Source organism: Rhinolophus sinicus, chromosome 6 (genome assembly GCF_057876585.1).
Source record: "Rhinolophus sinicus isolate RSI-liver-muscle chromosome 6, RSI-T2T, whole genome shotgun sequence".
Classification (NCBI taxonomy): Eukaryota; Metazoa; Chordata; class Mammalia; order Chiroptera; family Rhinolophidae; genus Rhinolophus; species Rhinolophus sinicus.
Window position 1 is genome coordinate 53,092,820 of NC_142506.1, and position 14,307 is coordinate 53,107,126.

Sequence of the window (14,307 nt, forward strand, 5' to 3'; positions counted from 1 at the left end):
CCCAATAAAATGAAAAGTCATTTTAAAGCTATATTAAGTTCCCATATGTCACATCTATTTCTGGAATGTGTTGACTCCATTTCCTTATGTATTTGTTCTTTCCCATGACAAGATCACACTTTATTATAGCAGCTTTATGTTTTTACGTCATAAAGGGGAAAACCCTCCCTCAACACGTTCCTTCTTCAAAAATATCTTTGGAATGTTTGCACATTTGTTTTTCCACCTAAACTTCAATATAATTTGTCCAGTTACAGAGAACACCATGGTGAATCTGATTAGAATGGTATTAAATTCATACATACTCACTTGCAGGATGGTATTCCCATTCAAATATATTAATCAATTAATATATGGACATGTACATACTACTTAGGCCATCTCCCCATTTAAATATCTTGTTCTGCCATGCAGTTCCCTTCGACTGAATTTTAAAATTTAGAGTGCATGTTTTATTTTATTTCAGCAAATTTTTTTGGTAGTGGAATTGCTGGTGGAATTTAGAGTGCATGTTTTATTTCAGCAATTTTTCTGTTCTCACTGTGCCCCCTTAAGTATATCTATTACGTTTGGCCTACAGTCCTCTTCTTTCATCTAAAACATGTTTTGGCTGTTTGGCTTAGTCGTCCTCCAATTTCTCGTCAACCTCATCAGCCTCATCAGCCCCTCGCTCCTGTTGTTCTATGGCTTCAACTTTCCAGGTTCTTTCCAGCCCCCGGGCCTTTGCACATTGTCCCTGTGACTACTCATCCTTTTGGTTTAAATGTTATTTCTACTAAAGGTCTTCTCTGACCTTTCTCAAACTTAGATGAGGTTCTCCTTCATAGCGTCCTGCACTTTTCCACTGCAGCACATAACATTGCTTGTATCTAGTAGAATCTAGCATAGAGCAGTCCCCCCTTATGCAGGCTTTCACTTTCTGCAGTTTCAGTTACCCGAGGTCAACGGTGGTATGAAAATATTAAATGGAAAACTCCAGAAATAAACAATTCTTAAGTTTTAAATTGCACGCCATTCAGAATAGCATGGTGAAATCTCCTGTAGCCTTGCTCCAGCCCACAAATCAGCCCTTTGTCCAGCGTCTCTACCTCCCTTCATCTCATCTCATCACAAAGGCATTGTATCATCTGCCATCATCACAAGAAGGGTGAGTACAGCACAATGAGATATTTTGAGAGACGGACCACATTCACGTAACTTTTATTACAGTATACTTATTCTATTTTATTTTTTGTTATTGTTAAGCTCTTCCTGTCCTTAATTTATAAATTAAACTTTATCACAGGTATGTATGTAAAGGAAAAAACATAGTATATATAGGGTTTGGTACTATCTGTGGTTTCAGGAATTCATTGGGGTTCTTGGAACATACCCCTCGGGTAAGGGGGGATTACGGTATATACTGGTTCAATAAAGATTTATTATTTGAATAGTTATCTATGATTTTTAAGACTGAACTGTATCTAAAGAATAGATCCTCTCTCGTAACCAATTTAATCAGCAAACAGCTCACTTTTAAAGGCAAACAGGAAAGAATCACTCGCACTGGTCAAAAAAGAGTAAATGTCTATCAACATCAATAGCAGCGTTACACTTTTTCAATAAGGCAATGCTCAGAGCCAAGATGAGAATGTGGACTTTAAAATGCTTACCTCTAAGAGCTTTCATCTCTGGGTGAAATTTGGAATCCATCTCTAATCTAATTTGGAATCCAAGAAGGAAGATGAAAGAGTCAGGAGAAATAAAACCCATTCAACTTCCAAAAGAATAAATAAAAAATATTTATCATATATTAAGTGTAAATTGTCATTTTTACATAAAGGTCCTTACTGATCAGTAATGGGCTTGTAAGATTATCTGTATTATCCTTTTGATTTATTGAATCCAACAAGGCTGCTCCTATTTTGGAATTTTTCTTGAACTAAAAGTATCAATAAAAATACATCTAGTGAAGATATTTAGATCCTTTCAAAGATTCTGTTTTTCCTCTCTCCCCACTGTATCCCCACAGACTACAGGGATAAAGCACCATCTTATATATACTAGGATTACCATTACTTCTCTGATCCTGTTATCAAAACAAAAACACAATACACAAAGCATACTAGAAATATCTTGTTCTTTTTAATCAGCTATTGATGGTATAATAAAATAAATTTAAGTGGCACCTAATTTAAACATTTAAAATAGTTCACTGCAGGATATAATCTATAACACAATATGTTAGGCCTAATTGTTAAAATGACACCTCTTTTTTACCAAGAAAGGAGAAATAAAGGCATGACCAACAATTTGGGTTCATTTGGATGTTTACAGATGATTTTGTAGGCATATTGGCAGGCACGATGCTGAAAAATCAATCCACTAGATTTAGAAATAATGGTATGACAAAATAGGAAGACTATACATTTCAGAATTAACGTCTGAACGTAAAGAAAAATATCCACCAAATATCACAACAGATCTTTTAATGACTAATTTTTTAACATTAAGATTGTTGTTTTAGGGAACACCTTTTCTCTTAGAACATTGAATTAAATGTTCAATGTATTAAACAGTTTACAGAGAGAAATAAGTTTTGTGTTCTGTACAAATTAAAGGACCCATGAATATATCACCCTGCCCCACCAAAGCTCAAATTTGCAATGGTCTCAGCAGAAAATAAATGGTTCACAATTTAAACAGAATTTATAGCATTACAAAAGTTTACAGAACTCCTCTCTTACCATCATTTTTTTCTAGCTGCAAAGATTACAATGACAGAACTGAATGATCAGAATGTAAAAATATTTGTGCAAAACTGCATTAATTGTTCTTACCATGTAATAGAGGTAAAACCTATGAACACACAATGACAATAATGAAGAACTACATTGAAAGTAACTCTATTTTAGATTTCAAACAACATGGGTTATACCATTACTAAACATTAAAAAAAAAAACAAAATGTGGCACCATGAGCAGCAGGAGCAACAAATGATTTCGGCAATGATGCCAGCTAAGGCCGCCGACACTGGAATAAGCCGAAGTCTATCTCCACACCAGCCATCCATCTTAAAAGACTGGAAACAACGGTGGGGCTTACAACTCATGTCAATGTCTTTATTCTTGAAATTTGTAGATCATAAATGAAATATTTAAGAAAGTCCTTTCCCCCCCTTCTCAAGGAGTATTTCTTGTGTCACTGGAAATCCTTAGAAGAGCTGAATCATAGACTCTCTGGATTTACCTACACCAATCCATTTAACTGGGAAGGGAAGGAAAACAGTGTAAGAATAGCATTAATTCATTTATAATGGTCAATCTTTGGGATTAACGGACCCCCCACTTTTCTCATTGTCACCATGTAACTTTTCGTGCCTTTTGTTACCTTTTTGTTCTATTCTGTCAGCAGATTGTGCCAGTTTCTAAACCATCAGAATGTGCATCTGAGATCCAGCACAGGGTAAGTCTACCTTATGGTTTCCTGTTTTAATTGACTGATATTTACAATTCCTCAATTTCCAATAATGAGGCTAGAAAAATCTTGGCCCAAACTAGCAGGGACCTAAAGAACCTTTGATCAAGTTCCTAATAACTAGAATAGACAAGCACCTTTCATAAATGGATGATGCTAAGAGGATACTGAAGTGTCGTGGTCACTTTCACGTCTCAAAAAAGCAGAAATACCTGGACAAGAACTGTTTTAACTTGCACAGCTTAAGAACTGCCTACTGTACCAGCCTGTGGGCATCTCTAATCAGCTGTACCTCATGGATAAATCTTTATGGTATTTTACAGATGTCATTATTAAATTCACTTGTTTAGATTTCAAAAGCTGTTGACCAAGAGGAGTGAGCAAACATGCTTACTGAATTGCACATCAAGCTAAAAGGGGTGGCTGGAAAACAAGATTCATGTTTGACATGAACCACAAAACAAAATGAGAATAAGTACATAATAGATTTTATATGGAGGATCCATATAAAAGGATCCCACCCACTTCACCTTTTGTCTCTCAAATTTCCTTCGGTGCAAATAAAAAGGAAAAAGCAATGTGTTGGAAGAAAAACTTCACATAACTAGTCACAGCCATAACTTGGTTATGCCTAACTCGTTGACCAGCTTATACTGAGGGTGCCAAAATTCTGCATACAAGTGGACACTTTGGTCAACGTTGTTCAAGCAGTAGTTTGTCATAATCAGAAGTGTCTGGACACTGATGGTAACCACTTTGAGCACCTCTTGTAATTGCAGAAGTCAAATGTGACTTGTATTCTTTTTTTGTTATCGGTATATATTAAGTATTACAATTTTAATAGCTTTTTCCTTTCTTAAAATGTGTATACATTTTTTTGGCGCCCTCTGTATTTGTTTTTTAATAAAGAAGTTTTATTTTTTTTCTTACTTTTCCTTATTTTTTCAAACTAGATTTCCTATTTTCAGTATCTATTATTTTCTAGTATCTATTCAAGAAACTTCCCCAGGGTGGTTTAACCCAAAACGAATAAAACCACAAGCCATTTTTGGTGGTGGTGAAGATACAAAAGGATTTGTTATTAAGAGGGAGAAACAAGAACGAATGTCACGGAGTAAAAACAGACCAAGACAGGGTCAAAACCAGTGAGAGGTAATCTATTGTCTTCAGGCATAATAAGGGTTAAAGAAAGATGTTGATATTTACTCTAAGGCATAAAATTATTTTATCATGTCCTGGGTATCTACACAAATCATGAGCACTCTATGAATAAAGATCTCTTATCCTATTTCAAAGGTAGACAGTTAAGCCAAAAGTAGAAAAAGCAAAGTTAGTTGTTCATAAAGTGTTTATATTTACCTGGAATTTGAAGCTCATCTTCAATAAATCGAACATAATTTTGTGCATTAACAGGTAGTTCTTTAAATGTCCTTGCATTTGATATGTCTGTGTTCCATCCTGGGAGAGTCTTATATTGAACTTCAACTTTATTTAAGACTTCTTGGTTTGCTGAATAAGTTAAAAAGTGTATTTGTTCATTGTGTACACTGCCTATTGTCAAACAACTTTTCGATATATCTTAAGTTCACAATCTCTTGTCAAAATCCTTGCAGCCAGATGCGTTTTGGAATTTAGAAGTTTTCATAGTTTAGAAAAGTAGAATGGTCCATATACCATCTGGGATAGTATTTTTACAATCAAACATATTTCTACAGCAACACAGGATTATTCACTCTCAGCAGGTAGATTATTAGTTCTAACATCAGTTCAAGTCAGGTTTGGTTGTCAATGAGTTTGGTGTCAAACTTAAAACTTTCAGTTTTTAGAGCTTTTTTGATTTCTACATGATGGATTAGGGACTGTGACTCTGTATCATGTCGGCAATCTCACAGAAAGGCCTGAACACTTGTTCTCCTCTGGGAAACCTACTGATTGTTTTTGTGACTATGTAGAAAAGCTTCGATGGAACTTTCTGTCATTATCTCACCTAACCATTTTCTCTGTATGCCCTAACAGAAACTGAAAATGTACTAAAAGCAGACTAGTTTCTTTTGCTAGAGATTGTATAGTGGATGCTTTACTAACTCCAGATGCCCCTCTTCAGGACTGAGACACTCAGAATCTGAGTCTCTACAACCGATTACCTACAATGTCCAAAACTCAACCAAAAGTCATTAGACATAGAAACAGTGAACCTCAATCAAGGAAAAGAACAGTCAAGAGAAACCAAACTGGAGATGGCCCAGATGTCAGACTAACAGATAATCACTACACATTTTTCTAAGAACTTGCAGCCATCCTCAGTTCCTAAGGACTGCTCCTCATTAGCAAGCCACAAAACCTACCCACCTACCACGCTTCACTAAGCTAGTCAATATTCCTTCATTTGGCATATTCCCAGTCTTACTGGAGGGCTAAACAAATTAACAGTTCCTGTTTCTGGAAGCTAGAAACATTTATGGAACTTCCTGCATAACTGAAGAAATCATACAACTAAAGATGTGCCTGAAAAAACACATGTCCTCAAGTAGGAAGTGTCCCTACATCCATCCACTTTACACAAAACAGAGATTAGAGAGTCATTCATGCGGCTTGAAGGACAGGGTGGGTTAATGTATCAAGGCCTTGCTTACCCTGACAGGCTCGGGCTCTTTCCTCCTACCCTACTTTCCTCAAGGGAAAGTAACATAGACGTTACTTTCACAATAAGTAACATAGACGTTCGTTAGTTTCACAATAAGGCAGATGACATTCAGAAGCAGCTGGGCTCAGAGGTACCATGTTTCTTCTTTCCTACTTTTGAGTTTGCTTTCTGAGACCCAGTACCCAAATGCATAGCAGCTACAAAACAAATGCCAATAATAAGTGAATATACTGGCACTATTCACGAAGGCATAATAAGCCTGTGACTATATGTCATAAATTATACAGAAGAGCTTTATGAAATTGCTCTAATACATTCACCTAATAATATTCTTTATATATGGCCTAAAAAAGAGTACCTGGGAAATGAGGTATGATTTCACCATCTAACTTGTAAGCAACTCCAACTTTGATCTCTGTAAACATGTCCAAAATATCCAATTTGGTAAGTGCCAACCTAATTTTGGAAGAAAAAACAATGTTAAAACAGCAAACTTTTAAAGAATTATGTCTTAAAGCATGCCACACATAAAACACAACAGGACAATATACTGATGTATTTTTCTCATAAAAAAATGATTTAACTGATCTACTAGTGAGTTATAATTATTATTAATTATAATAGATTTTCACTGATTGACTCACACACTCTGGCTTAGCTTTCTCATGATCAACACCTACTTTGGGAGGCTGCCTGGAGTGAAGGTCGCATGCTGTGGTGTGGGACAGCAGAACTCACTGTCCCACATTGACCACGATACATGCGTATTTACATGGACGCCATCAACCCTCATTTCTGCACTCTGGTTATAATCACCTCCAACCTTTTGGTCAGAAATTGTCAAAGGAGAGGGAAAAACACACATCAAGGAACTCCTTGTGATACATCAAAATCTCTCAATAAACTGACTGGACAACAGAGCTTTAAGGGAAAAAATCTGTGGAAATGATATAAAACACTAGGTTTGGGATGCTTACCAACAAACTACTTTAAGTAATTTGAACAAATATACTTTTTATCCTTTATTCTGTTATTTGCTAGGAGTTAAGCCGCAGTAATAGACATGAATACATTTATTTACATATTTATGTATATGTGTTAATAACTTACCGAGCATTTTCAGTGAGACAGGCAATATTCTGTATGCTCTCACTACATTTCTCACCTAATTTTCAAAAACCCTATGAAGTAGGTAACACTATTATCTAGATACTAAAGATGATAAAAAAAAAAAGGCACAGAAAGATTAACTTGCCCAGTCACACAGCATAATGCATGGATCTAGGTTTGAATCCAGTAGTCAGACCTCAATCAACCCTATGCACTAAATCACTGTTATATGGCCTCCACTCTGTATATACGTACACTCTATGCTTGTTCTCTCTCTCTCCCTCTCCCGTGTTTCCCTGAGAATAAAACCTAGCTGGACCTAGCTCTAATGCATCTTTTGGAGCAAATATTAATATAAGACCCAGTCTTATACTAATATATTATATAAGACCTGGTCTTATATGATAGTAAAATAAGACCCAGTATTATATTATATTATATTATATCAATTATATAAGACCCAGTCTTATAGTAAAATGAGATCATGTCTTATATTAATTTTTGCTCCAAAAGACACATTAGGGCTGATTGTCCAGCTAGGTCTTATTTTCAGGGAAACATGGTATCTGCTTACCTACCTACCTTCACACCCATCTTACTTCCCTCCATACTCATATGCATGTAAAAGTATCATAACTCTTTTCTTCCAACATTGGATGTCTAGGAAGATAACTTGGGGTCCCTCTCCTTGTGTACCCTTCTATACCTTGGTCCACTTCTACCTTGAACTAAAATTTCATTCAGAGACTAAAGGGAGAAATTTTTCTGTTAAGGCACTACCTCAAGTTTGCATTCTATAGAATTTAACCTGTGACCATGAATAGTCCTATATTTCCGAAATGAATGTTTCTAAAAATACTCACGCAGTAAATCCATTAATCATATGAGCATATTTGAGCAAAACAAGGTCCAACCAGCCACACCTTCTTTTCCTTCCAGTAGTTACACCAAACTCTCTACCCCTTGTTTGTAGCAATTCCCCAATTTCCTAGGGAACACAAAATAGAACTTTAGGATTAGAATACCAATGCTGTAAATCTAGTAGAATTATACTTAAGATCATGTAACAAGTCAAACAAAGTCTCTTTGAGATGAATATCTTTCAGGAAACAACTAAGTCAAAAATAGAATTCCATAGAGATGATGGATTCTAAAAGCAAGGGAGGCGTTACTTGAAATACATCCACTTTTGGTTTCATTTTTTACCATTATTTTAAAAACCAATATTTTGAACAAAAACTCACAGACATAGACAATAGTTTAAGGGTTACCAGAGGGTAAGGGGGGAAAGGGGCTCTAGAAGAAGGTGAAAGGGGACTAATATATGTTGATGGCAAGAGAACTGACTCTGGGTGGTGAATACACAGTGTGAGGTAAAGATAATGTATTACATACAGAATTGTACACCTGAAATCCATATAACTTAATTAACAACTGTCACCCCAATAAACTTTAACTTAAAAAAAAACACAATATTTTTATGATGTTATATAGATCACTTCCTAAAATTTAGATTAACATATAAAAAATATAAAACTAAGTTGTTAGTATTTAAAATAGACAACTTAAGGTAAGTTGTTCCAAGAACAACTGTAGTCTGATCATTTTCCTGAATACTATTAGGCGAACTTGCATGTAATAAGTACTTGTTGATAACATAATGCTCTTTTAAAGAGACTTAAGGTTGAAAACAATGCGCAGAGATCTAAGCTACAGCCACTTCCTATAACTAATTTTCTGTGATCTATCTGTTCCCTAATTTATGCCTTACTGACTACAGCCGTCATTTCCTTACCTCTTATAGTCTGACATCATTATAATTATGTAATTTTTTAAATGTTGCTCTGTCAGGTTTGAATCCCAGCCCTATTTGTGTGGCCTGAGGCAGAATGGGGATGGTGAGACTACCAGCTCCCTGAGCTGTTGTGAGGGTCCAAAGAGCTTCTGAGTGCACAGAACTTAAGCAGCACCTGGCCCCAGGTCACCACCAGGTAAGCGTTGGCTGTGATTAGACAGTGTCTGGAGGTCACTTCCCTCACTCGTGGCTCCTAATAAGTTCTCGCTGAAAGGTAGTTGTCATTTTTAACTTCTTTCTCCTCCACTGTCTTAATGCCCTTTGTAAACCCACCTTCCTGTAGCCTTGCAATTACAATTCCCTTTAGAGACTCTAATCCCTCCCTCTTTTGTTGCCAACCTGCTGCCACTAACAATAAAGATGTACATACAGTTTTGTTTGCTTTTGTTTTTGCATTTAAGGAGGGCGCAGCTCACAGTGGCCCATGTGGGGATTGAACCAGCAACCTTGTTGTTAAGAGCACCGTGCTCTAACCAACTGAGCTAACCAGCCACCCCATGCATAAAGTTTTTTTAATGTTGTTCTGATCAATCTAGCCAATTAAGTGACATGCCCAGAAGACAAGAATTCATTAAAGAAAAAAAAAGTATGAATTTTTATTTTAAAACTTTGGCATGAGATTTACGGAGAAATAGGCTTACGTTGTCTTGTTCTGTAGGAAAGGCACCAATGCCAACTCTAGTTGTGTAAGCTTTCACGACTCCATACACTTCTCCAACATTCTGAGGGGGCATACCCAACCCAGTGCAAACACCTCCAACTGTACAGTTTGAAGAGGTTACAAAAGGATAAGTTCCTAAAAATAGAAACAAGTATTAATATGCACACACAGATATACATTATTTAAAAACAGAACTACTATGAAAATTCTGCATTTGGATACATTCTAGGTATTTGAAAGACTTGAATATAACTGTAACCACCCTGTCAAAGCTTCAATGTTTTTTTCTTGATTCTTTTTGTCTGTAATGAGATAAAAACATAGGTGGTTAGAGCTGCAGCTGCAGTGCTTACAGTGGAGCGCTCCTTGAGCGCAGACACAGTTACTCAGCTCTGTATGGCAGGTACTCACCTAATGAAGTGCTAAGTAATTTAATGCCAAAACCCTGCTGTTATTCCACTATATAGATTTATAATCTGTGTAGTTTAACACTCTCCTGTTATTTTAAACAAATTTATTTTGTTATGAGTAAGGTATTACTATTACTGTTGCAACCTAGAGTGACAACAGGATACTAAGAATTTTATAGTGTTTCAGCATTTTCCTACTTTTTGACTAAGCTAAGAGTGGTGTACTCCCCCTGCCAAGATCTTCTTCGTACTTAAAGTATTCAGTATGCTAATCAGATACTCTGCTTTCTTTCCAGACTGCATAGGCATAGATGGTATCAAAATACACACCCACTATATAGAAATACATTTTCTTTTATTGGTTTACTTGGAAGTCAAAAACCAGTGAAATGTCAATACGAGCTGAGAACAATCAGACTTAATCCTGAAGAGATCATGTTTAGAGAGAAAGGTCAACAAACCCCAGTTGTTTGAAGATGTTAAGTGTTAACTTTTTGAAGATGGAGAAAATGCTCTACACCCACTCAGAATTTCATGTCCAGGGAGTTAATTAAACAGACTTCCATACATCTTAGAATGTCCATGTTTAATAACAATGTATATTAGTTCCTGACATATTTTTTTAAGCTGAATTAAAGATAAAGATCTTCCATAGGATTCATCTAATCATCTTACAGTTCTAAGGAAATGAGGTCTAGAATTGAATCAACTAATAAAAATCAGTTTATAGAATCCCAAATCCACTGACTCAAATAGTGATTTCATTTTTCTGATGAACTATAAAACTTAACACGTGTATTGTTTTCCACAATATTCCTTTCAAAAAAGATTAATGTAAGATGACAAACTTCTATCATTCCTGAACATATATACAAGCTAAAAGCCTTGTTTTAAAACCCCTTCATGCTAACATTAATTTTTTATATCTTAAGTACATCAGGGCCCAGTTAAGCTCCCCATAAGTCATAGCTCACTTACCAAAATCAATATCTAGTAGTGCTGCATTTGCACCTTCTACCAAGATTTTTTTTGGTGGTCCATGTAGGGCCTCATATAGGAAATAAACTCCATCTTTCACCATTGGTTTAATCCTTTCCATATAACCCTATATACAAAGACAAAAACCAACTTCAATGTATACTAATAAATCTACAATATAACCAGTGCAAGTAAAAATTACCTGACTTTATGACAGGGAACACTGACAAAAGCAAAGTAGAAAGGGGGAGCTGATGGTGCTCACCCTACTGCAGCATTTGCGGATTACCTTTGGTCTTTCATGCTGATTCTCCAGAACCAGAAAAGAGACACTAGCTCGAGAAAAGTAGAGATACAATGAAAATCAAAGGTATTAACCTCACTGCAAATAATGGTGAAAGCCTTCCGAATAGCCAAGTACTCATACTTCGTAAACCAGCTTTCAAGAAAATAAAAAGATTTCAGCATATTACATTATGCTTTTTATATTTTGTGAAACATTTAAAAAGCTGCATTTGTAATCCATGTAACCATGAGTTTTAAAAAACTTGAATCTCAGAATGTGATTCTCAAACTGTGGTGAGGGCCACAGGTGACATTGCCAAGCATACAAATACTAATAATTGATTGATAACATTCTTTTGCCATCATATTCCATTATATTAATAGTAAAATATCTCAGCAGTATTACTAGTAGATAATATCAAATACTATTTTACATAGCATTATAAAACTTTCTCAAAACATTTAAAGTGTTAATAAAGCTACTTAATTTTAAAATTCAATTAAAACAAGAATTTTCCCAAGGTCTACAGTATAACTACAATAAAACCTAGTTGTGACTGTGTTTAAATATTTAACAAGACTACTACAGAAATTCCAAGTTCCACTCATGAATTGACCTGAGTAAGTTAATACCCACTGATGAAAGTATGGTCAATCTGATGCTTATTCCTGTTTTAGTCCTTTTTTTATGCCTGAAATGACCAAATCATTCATCACATCCATTGTTCCTTTAAGTCCTGGTTCATCACCTACTAAGAAACTTTTACCCAATTCTGTTCATTGTTATTCATCTAGTTCGCATTCACATGGAACATGTATAAAATAGAATCGGAAAGCAATATCCACACTTTAGCACATAAATATTTCCAAGTTGCTAGTAATAAATTTCAAGTATTTGTTGCATGTCACAATGTAAAGAAAATGGCAGTCTATTCTAAGGTACAATTAATACAATGATATCGGACTTAGAATGTTCCTTGGAAGTCATTTTTTGAAATTTAGTAAGTGGATAGACCTAAGGTCTGCAACTGTTCTAGAATGGCATATGAGGTTTGTAAATACCTAGTCATTTCTGGAGCTGATATTCATACTTATTTATAGAAGAGGAGTAATAATCAGATACACAGGAAGCAGCTCGAAATTCACCAAAGACTGTGGAGGCATGGAAGGGTGGAGAGGTTAGGAGACTTGCCTACTGACTAACTCAGGCACGACCGACACTTTCTAATTGCCAACTGTGGGTCTAACCTTGGGCCAATGTGGTTCCTAAATGGGCGGCTGGCTTTCAAAGTCATCACCTCTCTCTCATCCCTTTGATTATCCTCCATATAGCTATGAGTGATTTTTACGTAATACAAATCTAGTCTTTTTTCCACTCAGAATTATTCATTAGTTTTTCATTATCTCCAGGACAAAAGCTAAACTCCCTATCCCTGCATATAAAACTATTACAAGACCTATGATTTGCCCCTACTTGTCTAACTTTATTTTCAGGTCCTTGACTCCTGTTCTCTGCTCCCCTCTGAGGGTTGTTTAAGCCACATCACGTGAAGTTATTCAAACATGCCATGTCCTTTTAGGTCTATGTGCTTTTAGATTTAAAAGGGGCAAACAAATCACTTTACTAGTTCTTATCTATAATACTTGACACATATCTGTGTGGCACTTATTATACTATAAACTATTTAATGTATAACTTCTCAGCACAATGTAATTTCCAGAAAGGAAATTAAAGACCGTATGTTCTTCATCCTTATATTTTCAGGATAAGGCGTAACACAAAGCCTGCATGATGAAAGAGCGAATGCCAATTTGGCAAAGTAGTTTTTAAAAGGACACTAAAAAGGTAAGAAGAAAGCAGTACCTTGAGTTTTTGTAATTCACCTTCGATGTCTATTTCCAGAGTAGGGTATATAGATTTGTACTGGTTAGCTAGAACTTTGAACCTGAGAAATACAGAAAAATCAAGACATTAGCTCTGTTTAAAAATATTCTGAAAAACATTATTTGATTCAAATGAGTTCTATAAATAAGTGATCTTAAAAAATTAATCCCCAAACTTAAGTAACATTCTGAGAAATAAAAATTAATAAAGGAGATCAATTATGATAAATGATACTCTTAAAATATGTTTTACTCAAGTTTAGGAATATCAGCAACATAATTAAGGTTACATATGTGTAGGGGGAAATAACTGAAATCTGTAACCACCAGAGATACATCTGAATTAATTATACTGTATGAAAAATAAAAGAGGATGGTTTACATGATGCTTCTAAGAGCGACAGAGGCAAACATTAGCAACTGGTCTGATATTCTCAGTGGAAGTGCCCTGACAGTGCAAACGAAGGGCTGACTGAAAATGGATAGAGCACGTCATACTTTTGATCCCACCTGTTACAAACACAATAGCTAACTCCCCCTCACTGAGTCACCATATTGCCTTCTGGGGATTATTAGGTTTCCCATGGAGATTTTTCTACAGAGAGTTAAGTGTCAATGTGTTATTTCTATTTTGCAAGGTAAGCTTGGTACACAATAGTTCACCAGTACCTCAGTAGGTGAGAGGCTAATCATTCTAGGTGACAGGACAAAATGGAGCCTCTGGATCTGAAAAAATGAGGCCCAAGGATGCAGTGGCTCCACCAAAGTACCGCCACCTCCCCTGGAAACATCTGTTTCTCAGCAAACCATTCCAAACTCCAGTCCTTAAGTATAATTTTGGCTTTGTCTTTCTTGGAGTGATGCTATGATAATAACATCATGTTACTTTTCATGAAGTAATTTGAAATAAAGGACCAATTAGAATATAATAAAAAATAACTTTAATATTCTAAACAAAAATACCAATTTGCATCGTGGGTTTTAAAAATTCTAAAAATCCACTTGCTCTTTCCATTCTGAAAC

At 35.6% G+C, this 14,307-nt stretch overlaps 1 protein-coding gene across 1 annotated transcript in view; it reads right to left on the minus strand.

The window, feature by feature from the left end:
• Positions 1-2,102: 2,102 nt before the first annotated feature.
• Positions 2,103-14,307, minus strand: part of ADSS2 (adenylosuccinate synthase 2) — a 32,742-nt gene continuing 20,537 nt past the window's right edge. The window contains exons 7-13 of the mRNA XM_019730861.3: positions 13,265-13,346; positions 11,116-11,242; positions 9,708-9,862; positions 8,075-8,199; positions 6,460-6,557; positions 4,817-4,966; positions 2,103-3,247 (exon numbers count right to left, since the gene is read on the minus strand). Of these exons, the coding sequence (XP_019586420.2) occupies positions 3,195-3,247; positions 4,817-4,966; positions 6,460-6,557; positions 8,075-8,199; positions 9,708-9,862; positions 11,116-11,242; positions 13,265-13,346 (790 nt within the window). The 3' untranslated portion in view covers positions 2,103-3,194. The remainder of the gene's footprint in view (positions 3,248-4,816; positions 4,967-6,459; positions 6,558-8,074; positions 8,200-9,707; positions 9,863-11,115; positions 11,243-13,264; positions 13,347-14,307) is intronic.